Here is a 15,045-nt window from a genome sequence, read left to right on the forward strand (position 1 = left end):
CACTTGTGAGAGATCTTTTCAACACTCGAAGATAAATTTCGTATCTCCGCGCGCCTATGTAATATCCTCTATGTATGCTCAAACATAAATGGTAAACATTGGAAAATACAAAAATATCAAGAGAATAAAATTTTATATTGTTTTTATAATTCAAGTACAATGCAGAATGCAGAGCTTGTATAATTTATTACTAGAGTGAACGTTGCGTTCTACTAAATAAAGAGCCAAGTGAATTCTATCAACAAAAATAAAATTAATGACATAAAAGTTAAAAAATAGAAAGCTTAAAAAAAATAGAATTATTTTCCATTTGAATTCACACTTTTTTGACTTGTAAACTTATGATTATTAACATTTAAAAAAAAAATGTATATTAATTAATATATTTATAATTTTGTAATAATACAGCTTTTTTTATGTTTTGGCTTAATTATTATAAAGCCACTCACACTATGGCAGACCTCAGGCACTTGTTATAAAATATTTTGAAAATATGTTATTATAGAAACACTTTAAGTATTACCCTTACATAAATCAAAATTTTCACATCTATTTTAATGGATAATATCAATTCATATTTCAACATATAAAATAAAAATCTCGTAAAAATCCAGGACACAATTATATAATATTTCGATCTTTTTAAATCTATTTTGTCATGTATATTATGCTTTCTTAGTCAACGCATGTGAGAAATAATTCAAATATTAAACATACTCTTTTTCCCACACAAATTATGCTAAGTATCCTCTTGGGAGTGATTGCTTTTAATAGCTTTATCTGAGTATCGTATGAAAAATAAAATTAATTATAAATACTAAGTAAAGCTTAGCAGTTAAATACAATATTAAATTGAGAATATGACCAACAATCTTAAAGGATCACAGCTCATAAAATTTTTTCAGAACAAATTGCTCAAGATTCATCAATATGTTATCTTGCTTGGAATCCAATTTTCAATTATTGCACACTTGAGATGTCAGGATTTTTAAAAGAATCCTTCCCTGAATAAATTAAGCTGTTGATAATATATATTCTTTACAAAACAGAATAAAATATATGAGAAACAACAAAAAATATACTTAAGCAAAAATCCCATTACTAAAAGACTTTCAGTCTTATCCCACGAAATGAATACTGTAACATCTATCAAGCTACTCTTTATATAAATTGGCACAACAAAAAAAGAAAATTATTCCTAATAAAATAACATATAAAATTTTCATTCTTTTAAAAAAAATCAAATCGTTAAATCTGTTATTATCAAACAGAGATATTATTACTAAACATCATAAGGAATTCTATTTAGAATTATTACAAATATTAATTTTAAACATTTGCCAATCATCTTTATTTTTCAAAAAGGGAATTTAATCTTGAAGTTTGTTATTACTGAACTAACATATTATTATTACATATTATTATTATTATTACTAGATAGATAAATTGGTATCCAGAGGGGCAATGAATAATATCCTGAGTATTATTTTTTCATTTTTATAATCATCAAATACTAAACTGATATGTTCTATAATTATTATTTTAATATTAGTTATTTATTAGGAGTACTAAAATTATAAATTCCATGCATTATTTAAAAATATACACAACACAATTTAATGATTATTTTTGATAACATTTATCCTATTACCAATCCCTGGTGCCAAAATATTCAGGCATTAACAACAATTTGCAACTAGAATAAAAGATTTTTTCATCTATTTTTAAACCGTGCACTTAAATTCTTGGCTAAGCTAACATAGTGGCTATTAAGCGCAAGAAAAATATTCTTATTATATCATAATGTAAAATGGTTGGCTATGATAATGTATGGCAAGTGATTATTTAGCCAAAATAATACTTATTTTGAATTTTGAAATCATACATCTGTCAAGCTTTCACGGTAGAAATAACTTTGAAATTCTGCCTCTTTTTATACATTAACCTTATAAAAAAGTACGCCGATAAGAAATATTAAAAATTAGCTTAACTTATTTTAAAAATTACAATGTACATAGTCTGTGTTAAGTATAAAAACGTTTTCAAAATAAAAGAATTATCCGCGACACATTTTAAATTAATGAGCACGATTTCTTTCGATTTGTTCATCCTAACATCCTCCATTCTTTCATTCTGATTACTTCAAATCTGTGTTTTTAGAACACAAATCGGACTGAAAAGCTGGAATCGTTAGGATACATCTGGATTTTTTTAGATATGACAGCTTTTGATGTGGTTTATGTAAAGTAAAATATTAAAGAACAAACAAAAAAGAACATAATCTATGCTTATCCCGTGCTGTTGGATTTGAACCAATATTGTTTATGGATCACTTTAGAAACATTGTTATTCCAGAAACAACCCACAACCTTAAGGAACTCAAGCATAAACGCATTAAACTGTTGGTGGTTTGAAGAAAGAAGAGTTTAAACTTATAATCAGAAGATAAATCTTTACCTCAAGATTATTATTATCAGGAGAATCAACGGCGATGGCTGAACGAAGATATTCTATCAACCTTGATACAGGAACAAAACCAGAGTTTTGAACATCACAGGCGTAAAAGAGACTATCGAGAATTGCTTCCTCTGTAATCCTGGACGAGTCTTTTAACTGTAGAAAGAATAATATTGGATAGGTCACAGTCATATACACACCACTGCGCATAAAGATAGAAAAACTGTAAACAAAGTATACGTTAAATGCGCGTAAAATTCAATCACACAAGGATACGATTACAAGGCTTACAAGTCAAGCGCGACCTTTTCCCGCCATGTAAGAGTATTGAATAACTTCTAAGCCCTACCTCAGCCTCCATAGTCCCTTAGAAATTATATAAGGAAGGATTAATTCCAATGCCAGTCGTTCAGGTCAATAACCGTCGTGTTTTTGAAGTGTTCGCCACTCGTGCCAAAATGTTTTAGGAAGTTTTTCCTTCCTGTTTTTCCTCCATTTTGGCAGCCAAAAACACGAGAAGAAAAACCCTTTTCTCCGTATAAATAATTGAGGATTTGTGGATAAGAATTTAGGTGATAAAACCACAAAAGTTGAGGGTTATTCCTTGCATTTTTAGTGGAAAAACTGTTGAATAAAAGAGGTTAAATTAGCGCCGTATATTTGAAGACAAGCAAGGTTAATGTAAGCACTGTCCATGTATGGTCATCCATTGTCTACATCACTAAATATGGACAAACTAGCGCGTCAAAATGTCACTTAGCAACACAAAAATGGCGGGAAAAGAATACAGCCACGTTTTTCTAGGATAACTTAAGTAGAACCTCTATTATCCGGCCAACTATAAAGTGAAAAATCTCTTTTTACCGACCACTTGCAGAAGAGGATTTTTGCAGTAATTTATACCTCTTTTTAAGCAACAAACCTATAATTTGGCGACCAATTGTCAAAGTCTCAAGAGTCTGAAAGAGTTTTTTTTTGCACTTCTTGTGCTTGATTTATACCTATTTGGTGGCCAATTGTCAAAGAGAATTAAGTTATTTTTGAGTTTTTTGTACTAATTTATACCTGTATTAAGCGACCAATTGCCAGTCGAAGTTCAAAAAATGCTTTCGCATTCTAAAACCAGATATATAAAAGAAATTCACAATTCAGACTTGAAAGAGATTTTAAAAAACCTTTTGTATATGCTAAACAATGGCTGAATCTCAAGCGGTGAAAAAAGCCATGGTCACTAGTACTGAACTGCTTTGGCTTCTTTGGCTTAACCTACTCATGAAAGGCCAAACGTTACACATTTAATCAAATTGTTGCTGTATTTCCGTTATTCTACACTTCAATTCATTCTTTAAGCTTGTTCCTCTAAATGCTTAAAACTTCATATAACTTCCCTTTTATAGGTTTTGTTATATCACAAATAGAAAAATATCAAAATTCCCCTAGCTTTTTCCGTTTAAATCTTCTGATTTCGGTTGCTTTTTTCTTTTTCCCCAATTTACTTTTCTCTCTCTAAAACAGGTTGTAACATTGTACAAAACACAAGGACTCGCTCACCTGCTTACCAACCATCGAGTTCTGTCTATAATACATCAAATATTAATATAAAATGACACCATTAATAAGTTATCCCCACCGAAATGTTGTCAATATAACTTATATTTTTTTCCCCAATTCTTACGAGTGGTTTCTGTACCCGAAAACGGCCATAGTATGAAACTCAGATCTGAAATTTAATTCTCAAATTTCCAGAAAAGTTTGACCATAAGAGTAGCTTAGTTAGCTCTACTGAATAGCCAATTAAAGATAACAAGTCAAAGATCAGAACCAGCTTTAAATTGGCCTCGACGTTTATTTACGGTAAGTTAAACAAAACACGAAAAAAAAATTCTATTTATTTTTTATCAGTATCAGGGCGTTTCTATTGCAGGGTTCTCATCCTTGCTAAAGTAAAGGTTGAGATATATTCCTTAGAACTGTACAAGTTTATTACCCGGTTTTGAAAGTCAATAATGGCAAAGTTGGGACATCTTGAATCGTCAGTCTATTTAATCAATCATATGATTTCTTTTCGAGTAGGTGAGCAGGTGAATTAAGAGGGAGGAAATGGGGGTACCCAATTTACAGTTAACTACTAAGGTAAACTGTTGGTAATTTTACGAGCGCTGGCCATAATATTAACTAAAATCAAGAAATATAAGTTAACTGTTAACTACTAATTTGAGGTCATTTGCCAGTTAACTATTTTTTTGCCAATTTTCGGTCAACTACAAACCATTGGCCACCAAAATTAATTGTCCTTGTTACTGTATTACATGACAGCTAAATCGAGTATAATAGCCGAGTTCTTAACTGATTTAGAATCAAAATCTCAAAACCAAGTTTCACCGGCAATTGATTTCTGACTGAAAATGAGCAAAACGTAAGACTAGAATCAAAAACCTTAAGCATTTTAATATTACACAATTTCATATTAATCCTGCTCCCGCTATGTGAGTGTATTTCGATGTTTAGTTTTCCTTAATATTTTCTTTCTTTACTTCTTCCTTTCATTCATTCTTGGGCAGGCCGGCCCGGCAGGAGCGCTGCGGTGAGGGCGGGCGAGGGCGGGGCGGCGTGTGCGGTGCGGGCGGGCGGGCGGGCGGGGGGGCGGGCGAGCGGGAGCGGAAGCGAGGGCGGGCTGGCGGGCGGGGCTTTCGGGCGGTCGGGGTTTCTGGATCTTTCGTAGTGAGGCTGGGGTGTGCGGTGCTTCAGATACTTCTGGCGTCTTTCTTTTTGTGCGTTCTTTCTTGTGCATCTATCTTCTTTCTTTTCTATCTATTATCTGTTTTTATCTTTCTATCTATTCTAATCTTTCCGTCTTCCTTTTCCGTTCCTTTCTTTCCTTTCCTTTCCTTTCCTTTCCTTTCCTTTCCTTTCCTTTCCTTTCCTTTCTTTTCCTTCCTTCCTTCCTTCCTTCAGTGTTCTCAATTTCAGGAGCTTCCCAACGAGGCAGTCGTTCTAAATGTAGATCTGATTGTTCTGATATACCTTCTCAGATAATTCATACTTTCCTCCCTATCAAAAGCACTTAAATGATTTTTCTCTCTTTCAGGCTATTATCATGAAGATTGACCAAAAACTCACAACGAAGCATTCGATTGAAATAAACATTATGACTTTACATCGTGTTCTAATCCTCTTGATCTTGGCATCATGTGCTTTAGCCGGAACGCATGCGCAGTCACACGTTAAGCGGGACTTAACCAAGAGTATCCTCGATATATCAGCACTACACTCTGAAGCAGTTAATGAGATATCCACTGACAGAATACGACAAAATTTAGAGTAAGTTACTGTCCTACTAATTATTTAAATAACAATCATTTAACAAAATCATGGATTATCGGTGAAATACTATTGTCGCTCAATATTGTCTTAGTAAATGAAAACGTGCCCCTTCGATATCGATTTATCGAACCCTAATATCCCTTTCAGGAACTAATCTAAGTCAAGGCACAGCTAACTCGCGAATCAAACTGCAAAACAATTAAACGTAGCTCGGGGCTGATCTAAGTCAGGGCATGGATCGAAACCTGAAACTACCTTTGGACTGATTAAGATAAGGGAACGGCTGACTCACAATTGAAATTGATGGAAGTGAATTAAACGTGATAGGCTTTGCAGAGGGAGAAAAACCGGAGAACCCGGAGAACCCGGAGAAAAAACCCTTGACCAAACGGCTAAAGGGAGCCGAAACCAAACTCCTCTCAAATTTGATGCCAACTGTCCAGGAATCAAACGGCCTAGAGCCCAGCTAGATGTGAGTGTTCTACTGACAAAGCCACCCTTGATTCACAATCACCAATCAATGTTAGAATTTACATCTTATTGTTGAACGATTGATTTCAGATATTACGCTGGAGCACCACACGTTGCAGGTTCAGAAGAAAACTACCAAAAAGCCCTAGAAATTCAAAAACGATTCGTTGAATACGGTTTTGACAAGGTCGAGATCAAGAAGTACAACGTTCTTCTATCGATTGCAGGATTACCAGGGTCGGTGACGCTAACAGATGAGACGGGCGTTGAGCTCTTTAGGAGCAGACCCTTTGAGAAAATATTAGATCCAGCTGAAAACATGACCAATGTTGTGCCTCCGTACAGCGCGTTTTCACCGTCTGGTACCGTCGAGGTAAATTTATATGCTTTTTTTGCAAAATTGCTTCAAAATTTCTATATATGCAAATGAAAAACTTTTTCTCGCCTTTGCACATGCGCGCATGTCTAAACCTAACGTTGGTTATAAAACCGAAAACAAGTAAGCAAAAAACACGTCCCCATGGAAAAGAGTAGGTATGCGTATTATACGATCAGCGATGCAATTAAAATATCGAGTATGCTGTTCATAGCAAGGGGTTAATCATCTACGGTCTAGGGGCCGACTAACCTCTCCCTTAGGCTTCGGCCGAGCTTCCTGATCAGTCTGTAATTCTCCGGATAGCGGTGTCGGGGTCGAAATCTCCGGCGTAGCCGTAAATGCTTCGCGCTGCCATACGACGGTTCAGCACTCGATGTCTGGAAGTATGGTCCTACATTTATTAAACAATAAAAATCATTAAGCTAAGATTACGCTTAGAAAACGCTAGGAACCAACAATGCACAAAAATGTGACTGACTGCGCATGCTCCTATTAATGAATTCCCATAATTGCACGCTTCATAAATAGTTGTTTTTCAAACTGATGGTAGATTGAAAATAAGTTGGATCTATTCTAATATTCAGGGCAAGCTAGTTTATGCGTATTTTGGTAGTTCAAAAGACTTCAAGAGGCTTAAAGAAAACGGAGTTAATGTGACGGGGAAAATTGCTATTATTAGATATGGCCGTGGGGGAAGGGGAAAGAAGGTAAGTAACCATCAAAATGTTGCTACTGGTCTTCCTGTGTCTGGTAAAATATTTGAAAACTGTGGAAGAGCTTATATCTCTTCTTTTCTGTCCAGTTCTATCTCTATCTCTCTTTCTCTCTCTCTTTCTCACTCTGCCTCGGCCTAACCACAAGAAAACATGTTATCTCTTGTCTCGCCTTAAGGTCGATCGCGCAGCAAAGGAAGGAGCAATCGGTGTGATATTGTATGCCGACCCAGAAGACTTTGCGCGAGAAGGTCCCGACAAGGTATACCCAGACTACAACTGGCTACCCAGTACAGCGGTACCCCGGGGTTCCATAAAGGCATCTAAAGGTGGAGGTGACTTGCTGACCCCCTTCTACCCTGCTATTGGTAAGCAAATATTAAAGTTATAAAAAATCTTTCAAAATTTATCGATAACCCGAAACAGCCCCATGGGCTGATCTGAGTCAGGGCGCAGCCAGCTTACCGATGGAAGTGGAATTTAGCTGGATAGGTTTCGCAGGAGTAGGTAAACCGGAGATAAAATCCTCGAATGAAGGGAGAGACCTAACAAACTATATATTAAGAATGCCTCTTTTCCCCCAAGAAGTAGCCTGCGTCGATGAAGTTTGCCTCTTGAAGCATCATCTCCATGGAGTGTGATTTCAAGTGGAGATATTACTAACCATCCATTTTTTCCCAGATGGTATTTATCGGGAGCCACTTTCAGAGGTCATAAAGAAAGAATTTGCTGCAATACCTACCTTGCCAGTCTCTTACGGTGACGCTGCGCGCCTGTTGAGGTAAGAAGTGGAACAATGCACTTTATAGTAAATGTCCTTTAAAATTTCATGTTACTACATGACGTCATGATAGCATGACGTCATATGCAGATTAAGAGCTCGTGTTTAGTACAATACGCCATAATTTACGTCATGTAAAGATAAAGACATGCTACATTGTTACATGACAGATAATACAAATAATACAGATAAAGTTCTCGTGTTTAGTACTTTGACAGGTCAACTACCCAAGTTCTACTGGAGAGGAGGGCTTCCTATTATCTATGGCGTACAGACTGATGACAGTGATAGAAGACGAGTGACTCTGACGGTCAACACTGAGACTGTGCGTAAAGATATACATAATGTGATAGGGTATATACGAGGTCACGAGGATCCCGGTGAGTAGCTTATACCTATACGGCATAATGTGATAGGGTATATTCGAGGTCACGAGGATCCCGGTGAGTAGCTTATACCTATACGGCATAATGTGATAGAGTATATACGAGGTCACGAGGATCCCGGTGAGTAGCTTATACCTATACGGCATAATGTGATAGGGTATATACGAGGTCACGAGGATCCCGGTGAGTAGCTTATACCTATACGGCATAATGTGATAGGGTATATACGAGGTCACGAGGATCCCAGTGAGTAGCTTATACCTATACGGCATAATGTGATAGGGTATATACGAGGTCACGAAGATCCCGGTGAGTAGCTTATACCTATACGGCATAATGTGATAGGGTATATACGAGGTCACGAGGAACCCGGTGAGTAGCTTATACCTATACGGCATAATGTGATAGGGTATATACGAGGTCACGAAGATCCCGGTGAGTAGTTTATACCTATACGGCATAATGTGATAGGGTATATACGAGGTCACGAGGAACCCGGTGAGTAGCTTATACCTATACGGCATAATGTGATAGGGTACATACGAGGAACTCGGTGAGTAAGTTATGCCTATACGGCGTCATGTGATAGGGTAACTAACATCTATACGGTATTATGCGATAAAGTATAAAGCTCACCAGCAAGAAACCCGGTCAGTACTAATGATAATCTTCTCAATCTCCTGGCAGACCAGCTCGTTATTATCGGTAACCATCGAGACGCATGGGTATACGGAGGTACAGATCCATCAAGTGGGACAGCAGACATGATGGAGTTAGCGAGAGTCTTTGGGATGCTCTTGAAGAAAGGTGAAATCAGTAGAAAGGAATATTTTGAAACCTAGTAACTACGCGTACGCGTAGTTTATCCTCAAGTTATTAACCAAGTCAAGAGCGGATCATTGTGCCTGTGAAGCACGGATGCCCAATACAACCGGGTTCAAGTCGTGTACCCATGTCGTATACAAGGGTTGCTTGTTGGTTCTCTCCTGTGCATGTTTCGATGGCTTTTCTCTGGGTTCTCCGGTTTTCCTCCCTCAGTAAAAACCAACGTCTAAATTCCAATTGGAAACCAGTGGAAGCGGAGCCACTCTGTATCATCCACTGTCAAAATCTCGTTATTTATAGATCTATTTATTGGTTGATAACTTCTGTAAATCTCAGAAAAGAAAATCTTGTTTACATTTGCTGGGCGCGTTGAGATGTGGTTATGTATAATAAATATTTCAGGTTGGAAGCCAAGAAGAACTATTATATTTGCCAGCTGGGATGCAGAGGAATCTGGTCTGATTGGATCAACGGAATGGCTAGAGGTAAGATATCATGAAACAGTCTGCAATAAATGAACAGCAAAATGAGGGTGAATTTGCACTACTCTTCGATTGCACGTTACGGCATCCAAGCCTCTCGGAGGAGCGTTGGTGCCATTTAACATAATATTTCTTATTAGCATGCACAACAATGGCTGCCATGCTTTTGTCTCTTAACGATCGCTTGGGAATGCTTGCAACCCATTAATATGAACATAGTAGCTGATAACTATGATATGAGGCGCAACAATAGTCTGTTGTCAAGTACGATATATTACACAGATAACTACTTAACGTACGACGTTTTTGTTTTATACGAACATTATAATAAATGATTTAGTTACTTGGAACGTTTTAGAGAAGATAAGGTAGGGAATTAAAGGTCACGACACGGTATGTCTCAACCGTGGGTTATCGATCCAGCCATACGTATTTCTCAACTACTTGCGCGGTTTACACCAAAAGCAATATTATTATTACCTCTATAGGAACATGCTAAAATACTTCAAGCACGTGGAGTCGCGTATATTAACGTTGATATGGCTATTGATGGTAAGTCTACCCGAAGGCATCTTTATTCTCAATCAGGACCCCTTAATACCTTTCCTCGCATGCACTTCAGGCACATCCCTGCACGCAGCTTGTGTAAGACAAATTGTGTCATCTCTTGCAAAGCAAACTCCCATTATAAATGACAACATTTCTTAGCCGACCACCTCAAAAGAACAAACACCTTTGGAAGTCGACCACCATGTAATCGTAATGGATCAACTAAGTTTCTATTTCTCGAAAGAAAACTTTTACCTGTTATAAAAGACAACCTGTCTTAGCCGACCACCTCTATAGAACGACCACCACCATAAGTCGACCACCATGTGATAGTGATGGATCAACCAATTCTTTATATTTTTCGAAAGAAAACTTTGATCTGATATAAGCGACAACCTGTCTTAGCCGACCACCTCTATAGAACGACCACCACTATAATTCGACCACCATGTGGCCGTTCCTACTCTCACTTTTCATCTTGCAAATTTTTCTGAAGTTGAATGTTGATCTCGTTCGGTACAGGAAACTTCACGTTCTTGGCGCGTTCTATGCCGTCGTTGGATTGGACGATAATTGATGCAGCTAAAAAGGTATAAACATGGTGTCTAAAGTGATCAATCCCCCTCCCCCACCTTTTCTAAAATAGCGAACGTGGTGCAATGTGGTTTAGCTTGTGTACAAACATCTTTTGTCGTTTTGTTCCTGTAGTTTATATGTACAAGTTAGTAGTTATATATGTCCATCCTTAGGGTCAGGTTAATTTATGCATGAATTAGATATTCATATATTCCTGTTACCATGGCGAATCACCGGAAACGGAAACGAATGGGGTGACGGATCGCCCAAGGGGAGACGGGAACGGGTGACGTAACGGGTGACGTAAGTGGGGAGGGACCGCCCGGAAACGAGGAGAACTACACGTGGTGTTAAGTTTAAAAAAGGTTTAATGAACTCAGCATTAATCTTAAGTGTTTACATGGTTTTAAAAAAGTCCTGAAGTGTTGTACGTGGAGTGACGTGGAAGAGGACGAGAGGTGCTGCCAAAGTTAGTAGCGAAGGAGGTTGAGGCTTGAGGTTGCTGCCAGGGATCACGGTAGCCAGGGTTGACTAGGTTCCTAGGATCTTCACCTGTGCTTGTGCGGGTGAAGGGAGAGGGGTGTTGATGCTGAGGGGGTTGATGCTGAAGAGATTGGATGTAGCGGTAGTCTTCTTGATCGTAGCGTCCTCGTTTGGGCGGGGGTCCTACAGGTTGTGGCGCCAGTTGTTGCTGAAGCTGTTCGCGGGAAGGGATGACTTCGTCACACCAGGCAAAGTAATCGCAAGCCACATCCGGGTAGTTGACCGAGCACGCGAGGAAGGTGCGGTTCTTGTTTTTCTCGGAACTGCTGACGTTGACTTTGGCAAACAGGTTGTGCTCGCGACACTTGGGAAGGAAGTTGGGATCGAGCCCAAAGAGACGGTTGTCTACGGCATTGTAGAGTTCTTTCTTTATGTACATTTTACATCCCAGCCTGGAAGTGGCATAAACGCGCGCTTTTTCGTCCCTGGTTTTGGCGCCCTTGAGACGTTCGGTGATGGCCTTGTAATCCACCTTGACGCCACACTTGAAGAAGGTGGCATTCTTGGTCTTGATGACGGCACATGGCGAACCACAAAAGCAGGGATGGTTGACTTGACTGTATTCGTCTTGAGGCGGGAGCGTTTGTGGAGAGGGCGGCAAAGTAGGTGGCGGTGGTTGATACTGTTCTTCAGACATCGTAATCTTGGTCTGACTCTGGATCGATATGAGGTTCGTCGGGAGAGGGGTCTTGATATAGCTCCTCAGTTTGGGGGAGGGACTTAGGAGAACCAATGGAACGGCTTTCACGTGGGGGTGAATTAGTAGGGGGAGGAGTCACGCCGAGCAGGTGACTGAGGATTTTGAGTTGTTCTTCTCTGGTGTAAGTGGGCGGTCCGTGGACGACGTCATCGGACCATTCACGTGGTGCGGTGATGATCTGGGCGTGGGCTTGGCTTTGCGAGAGCTTTTGCCGGATGTTGATTTCGGAGTCCACGTGATTGCGGGCCTTGCGAAGGACGTCCCACGTGGTGTCGTCATAATTGTCTTTGGGAACGGTACAGGTAAAGGTACACCACGGATGCTGTTGGTTGCAAATGAAGGTAACGTACCGCGCGTGAAACGTAGAGGTTTCTACGGTACAGTGTTCGCTATCGCGGTCGGTGAAGTAATAGGTGCAGGGTTTACGGCAAAGGCAGTGAGGCAGCCGAGGATTGCGACGTCCGCTCATGTTGAAGTGGAAGCGAGGTGTGAGTCTTTGACGAGGGTGGAGCATGACTTGAGTCCGTAAAGTAATAGGCACCAGGTCTTCCGTGAAGGCGAAGAGGCAGGACCGCCTGTTGAGTGGCGGGAGGACGTGGGACCCCTTTCTTTGGGAAGGTGAAGAGCAGGTTGGCTTGACGATGTTGACTCATGATGAAGTGGTGAAGTTGTGGCGTAGGTCGTGATACAGGCGATGTATTATTTCGGTGGGGGTCAAGCGTAGGGCTTCGTACACGAGACGTTCCCAACACGAGGCCATGCAATAGGTGGGGAGGTTGCAGGAGTCGTCGACCAGGTCACGTGGGTGGACGTCGGGACAAAGGATCGTGCTGACGAGGCTGCTGATGGCATAGAGTTGATTGCTTTCTTGACCTTGAAGGGGCGCGGAATGATGTTGAGGATGAAGGCGCCAATGACGGTAGAAGCTGCGCATGTGCAAGCGTTGGTTCTTCCGGCTGGACCAGTTCACCCAGGGGGCGGCATGGGTATCTTCGGGTAGGTCTTTGATGGTGTCCATGCAATCCAAGAGGAAGGTGAGGAGGATGAGGCGCATGCGCGGAGTGAGGTGAGCTTGCTTGATGTTCCACCAGCGGTCGTGCACGTCGTAGAGGTAGTCGAAGTGAGTTTGTCTGATGCGGTCGTCCACGTGCTGAGTTGTACGAGTTAGAGCCATGCTTTAGTTGCGGTGCGAATCGAGGCGGGATTCGTGGTTAAGCTCGCCAATGAGTTCTAGGAGGGGAACGTCTTTCCTGTAAGCTTCAGTGGTGGAAGGATCGAGACGACTGAGGTCGAAGTCTGTATTGACCACGTTATGAGCCAAGATGCGGTACTTGCTGAAGTGCAGCCAACGGCGGGCATCGGAAACGCGGCGCGCCTCGTAGAGGTCTTTGATCCATTGGTACTTGGGTTTGACGTATTTGTGTTCTGGGTAGGGGCAGGGGTGTTGGGCGTGCACGAGATCCAAGCAGTCGACGTAGAACTCCAGGAGCTTGAGACGCTCTTGTTCGTCGTGAGGAGAGGCGTCGTTGTCGTGGAGGGTCGGCAGGCACCAGGAGCGAACGCGCTTCTCGAGGAAGGCAAGAGCGCGGGTACGGGGTCGTGTTGCTGGCATGGTAGTTGGGTGGGTTAGTGGTTTTTCTTTTTTTCCAAGCACATTTGTAGCGCCACGTCCATGCCGTAACGATGAACCAGGAGATCGAAGGCGGGAATGGACATGTAGTGTCCAACGGTCATGAGCTTGCTGAGTTCGGTACTTCCGTGGGAGATGATTCGTTTGAGATGACCTTTGTATTCTTGAACGTGGGCGTAACGTTGCATGACGTCGTAGTCATGAGACTTGTAATCGTCGGACAACCATTGGTGCTCTTCCTTGACCTTGGCAAGGGGATGAATGACGTCCAAGCAATCCAGGAGGTAGAGAATGAGCAGGAGCTGAGGCACGCGGTGACGGAGGTCTTGCGGAAAGCAGGCGCATTCTTGGACTTGATGGAAGTTGAGGCGATCGAGTGTGGAGGTGATGAGACGGGTGTGATAACTTTCGGTGGTTTCCATGAGGAGACTGATGCGCACTCGTAGCGTGTTAGGGTTTTTCTAGAGGCTTTCTAGACCTTTCTTGACGCCGAACCCCACCCCTGCTCCAACGGCGCCAAGACTGGCAGCTTTGGCGGCAGCGATGGCCGCGGGAACGAGCGCCAACAAGGGGAAGAACCCGCCTTGCTGAGAGCGTCTCTTTCGTCTTCGTCTGCCCCCTACTTGGCCATAGTTTTGTTTTCGTGGTCTGGAACGGATGTTTCCTCCTACTTGTCCATAGGTTCGTTTTTTCTGGCGTGATCGGATGCCTCCGCCTCCTTGTTTACGTGGCATGTTCGTATTGGTTGACGATGCGGTGCGAAATCGAATAAAGGGAGGCTAAGGGCGAGCGGGCTTTTATTCATTTTTATCATGACTACTACCACCACCGCGTTCGGAATGAAGCCAAGACCAGCATCGTTAATCCTACCTACGGCACCTACCATGAGGGTGGACAATCCTGGGCCAACGTTCGAGGTGACGGACGAAGTGATGGCCGCCATGCCTTTAGACGTGAAGCAGGGAGCGCCCGTTTATTTAAGACCGTTGTCTTCCCGCGTGTGTTCGAGTCATGAAAATTGGGTGCTGGGATTGGATAAAATAAAGAACCCCGCCCGAAGGGAACAGAGTAACGCGTTGCTGTTGTTGGATTCTAAGTATAACGATTTGCTTAACCTCGAGAAGACTTTGTTGGGAGGAGTCATGATGAAATTGAAGTTTTTTAGGACCAACAGACGAAGCGATGACTGGGAAGGAGAAGGAGGAGGAGATGAAGGAGGAGAAGAGTCT

General features: G+C 41.2%; 2 protein-coding genes across 2 annotated transcripts in view; one reads left to right on the forward strand and one right to left on the reverse strand.

Annotated features, from left to right (window-relative positions):
* Positions 1–3,105, reverse strand: part of LOC116303589 (inositol 1,4,5-triphosphate receptor associated 2) — a 28,425-nt gene extending 25,320 nt beyond the window's left edge. The window contains exons 1-2 of the mRNA XM_031713157.2: positions 2,807–3,105; positions 2,458–2,613 (exon numbers count right to left, since the gene is read on the reverse strand). Coding sequence (XP_031569017.2) covers positions 2,458–2,613; positions 2,807–2,818 — 168 coding nt within the window. The 5' untranslated portion in view covers positions 2,819–3,105. The remainder of the gene's footprint in view (positions 1–2,457; positions 2,614–2,806) is intronic.
* A 1,003-nt stretch (positions 3,106–4,108) lies between these two features.
* On the forward strand, positions 4,109–10,963 carry LOC116303584 (N-acetylated-alpha-linked acidic dipeptidase 2-like). Its single transcript, XM_089031085.1, has 11 exons — positions 4,109–4,311; positions 5,546–5,778; positions 6,343–6,625; positions 7,216–7,338; positions 7,523–7,712; positions 8,026–8,125; positions 8,333–8,505; positions 9,199–9,318; positions 9,739–9,821; positions 10,307–10,370; positions 10,890–10,963. The coding sequence occupies exons 2-11, from the start codon at positions 5,555–5,557 to the stop codon at positions 10,961–10,963; spliced, it is 1,434 nt and encodes a 477-aa protein (XP_088887211.1). The 5' UTR covers positions 4,109–4,311; positions 5,546–5,554.
* Positions 10,964–15,045: the final 4,082 nt, after the last annotated feature.

This window comes from Actinia tenebrosa, unplaced genomic scaffold, assembly GCF_029948245.1.
Source record: "Actinia tenebrosa isolate PJP-AT-01 unplaced genomic scaffold, QUT_ActTen_1.0 PGA_scaffold16__25_contigs__length_10494907, whole genome shotgun sequence".
In the NCBI taxonomy this organism is placed as follows: Eukaryota; Metazoa; Cnidaria; class Anthozoa; order Actiniaria; family Actiniidae; genus Actinia; species Actinia tenebrosa.

Coding starts and splice junctions, on each gene's coding strand:
- LOC116303584 (XM_089031085.1), top strand. CDS start 5,555: ATGAAGATTGACCAAAAACTCACAACGAAGCATTCGATTGAAATAAAC. Junction 7,339..7,522: donor GTGGGGGAAGGGGAAAGAAG/GTAAGTAACCAT, acceptor TCTCGCCTTAAG/GTCGATCGCGCAGCAAAGGA. Junction 9,319..9,738: donor TGGGATGCTCTTGAAGAAAG/GTGAAATCAGTA, acceptor TAAATATTTCAG/GTTGGAAGCCAAGAAGAACT.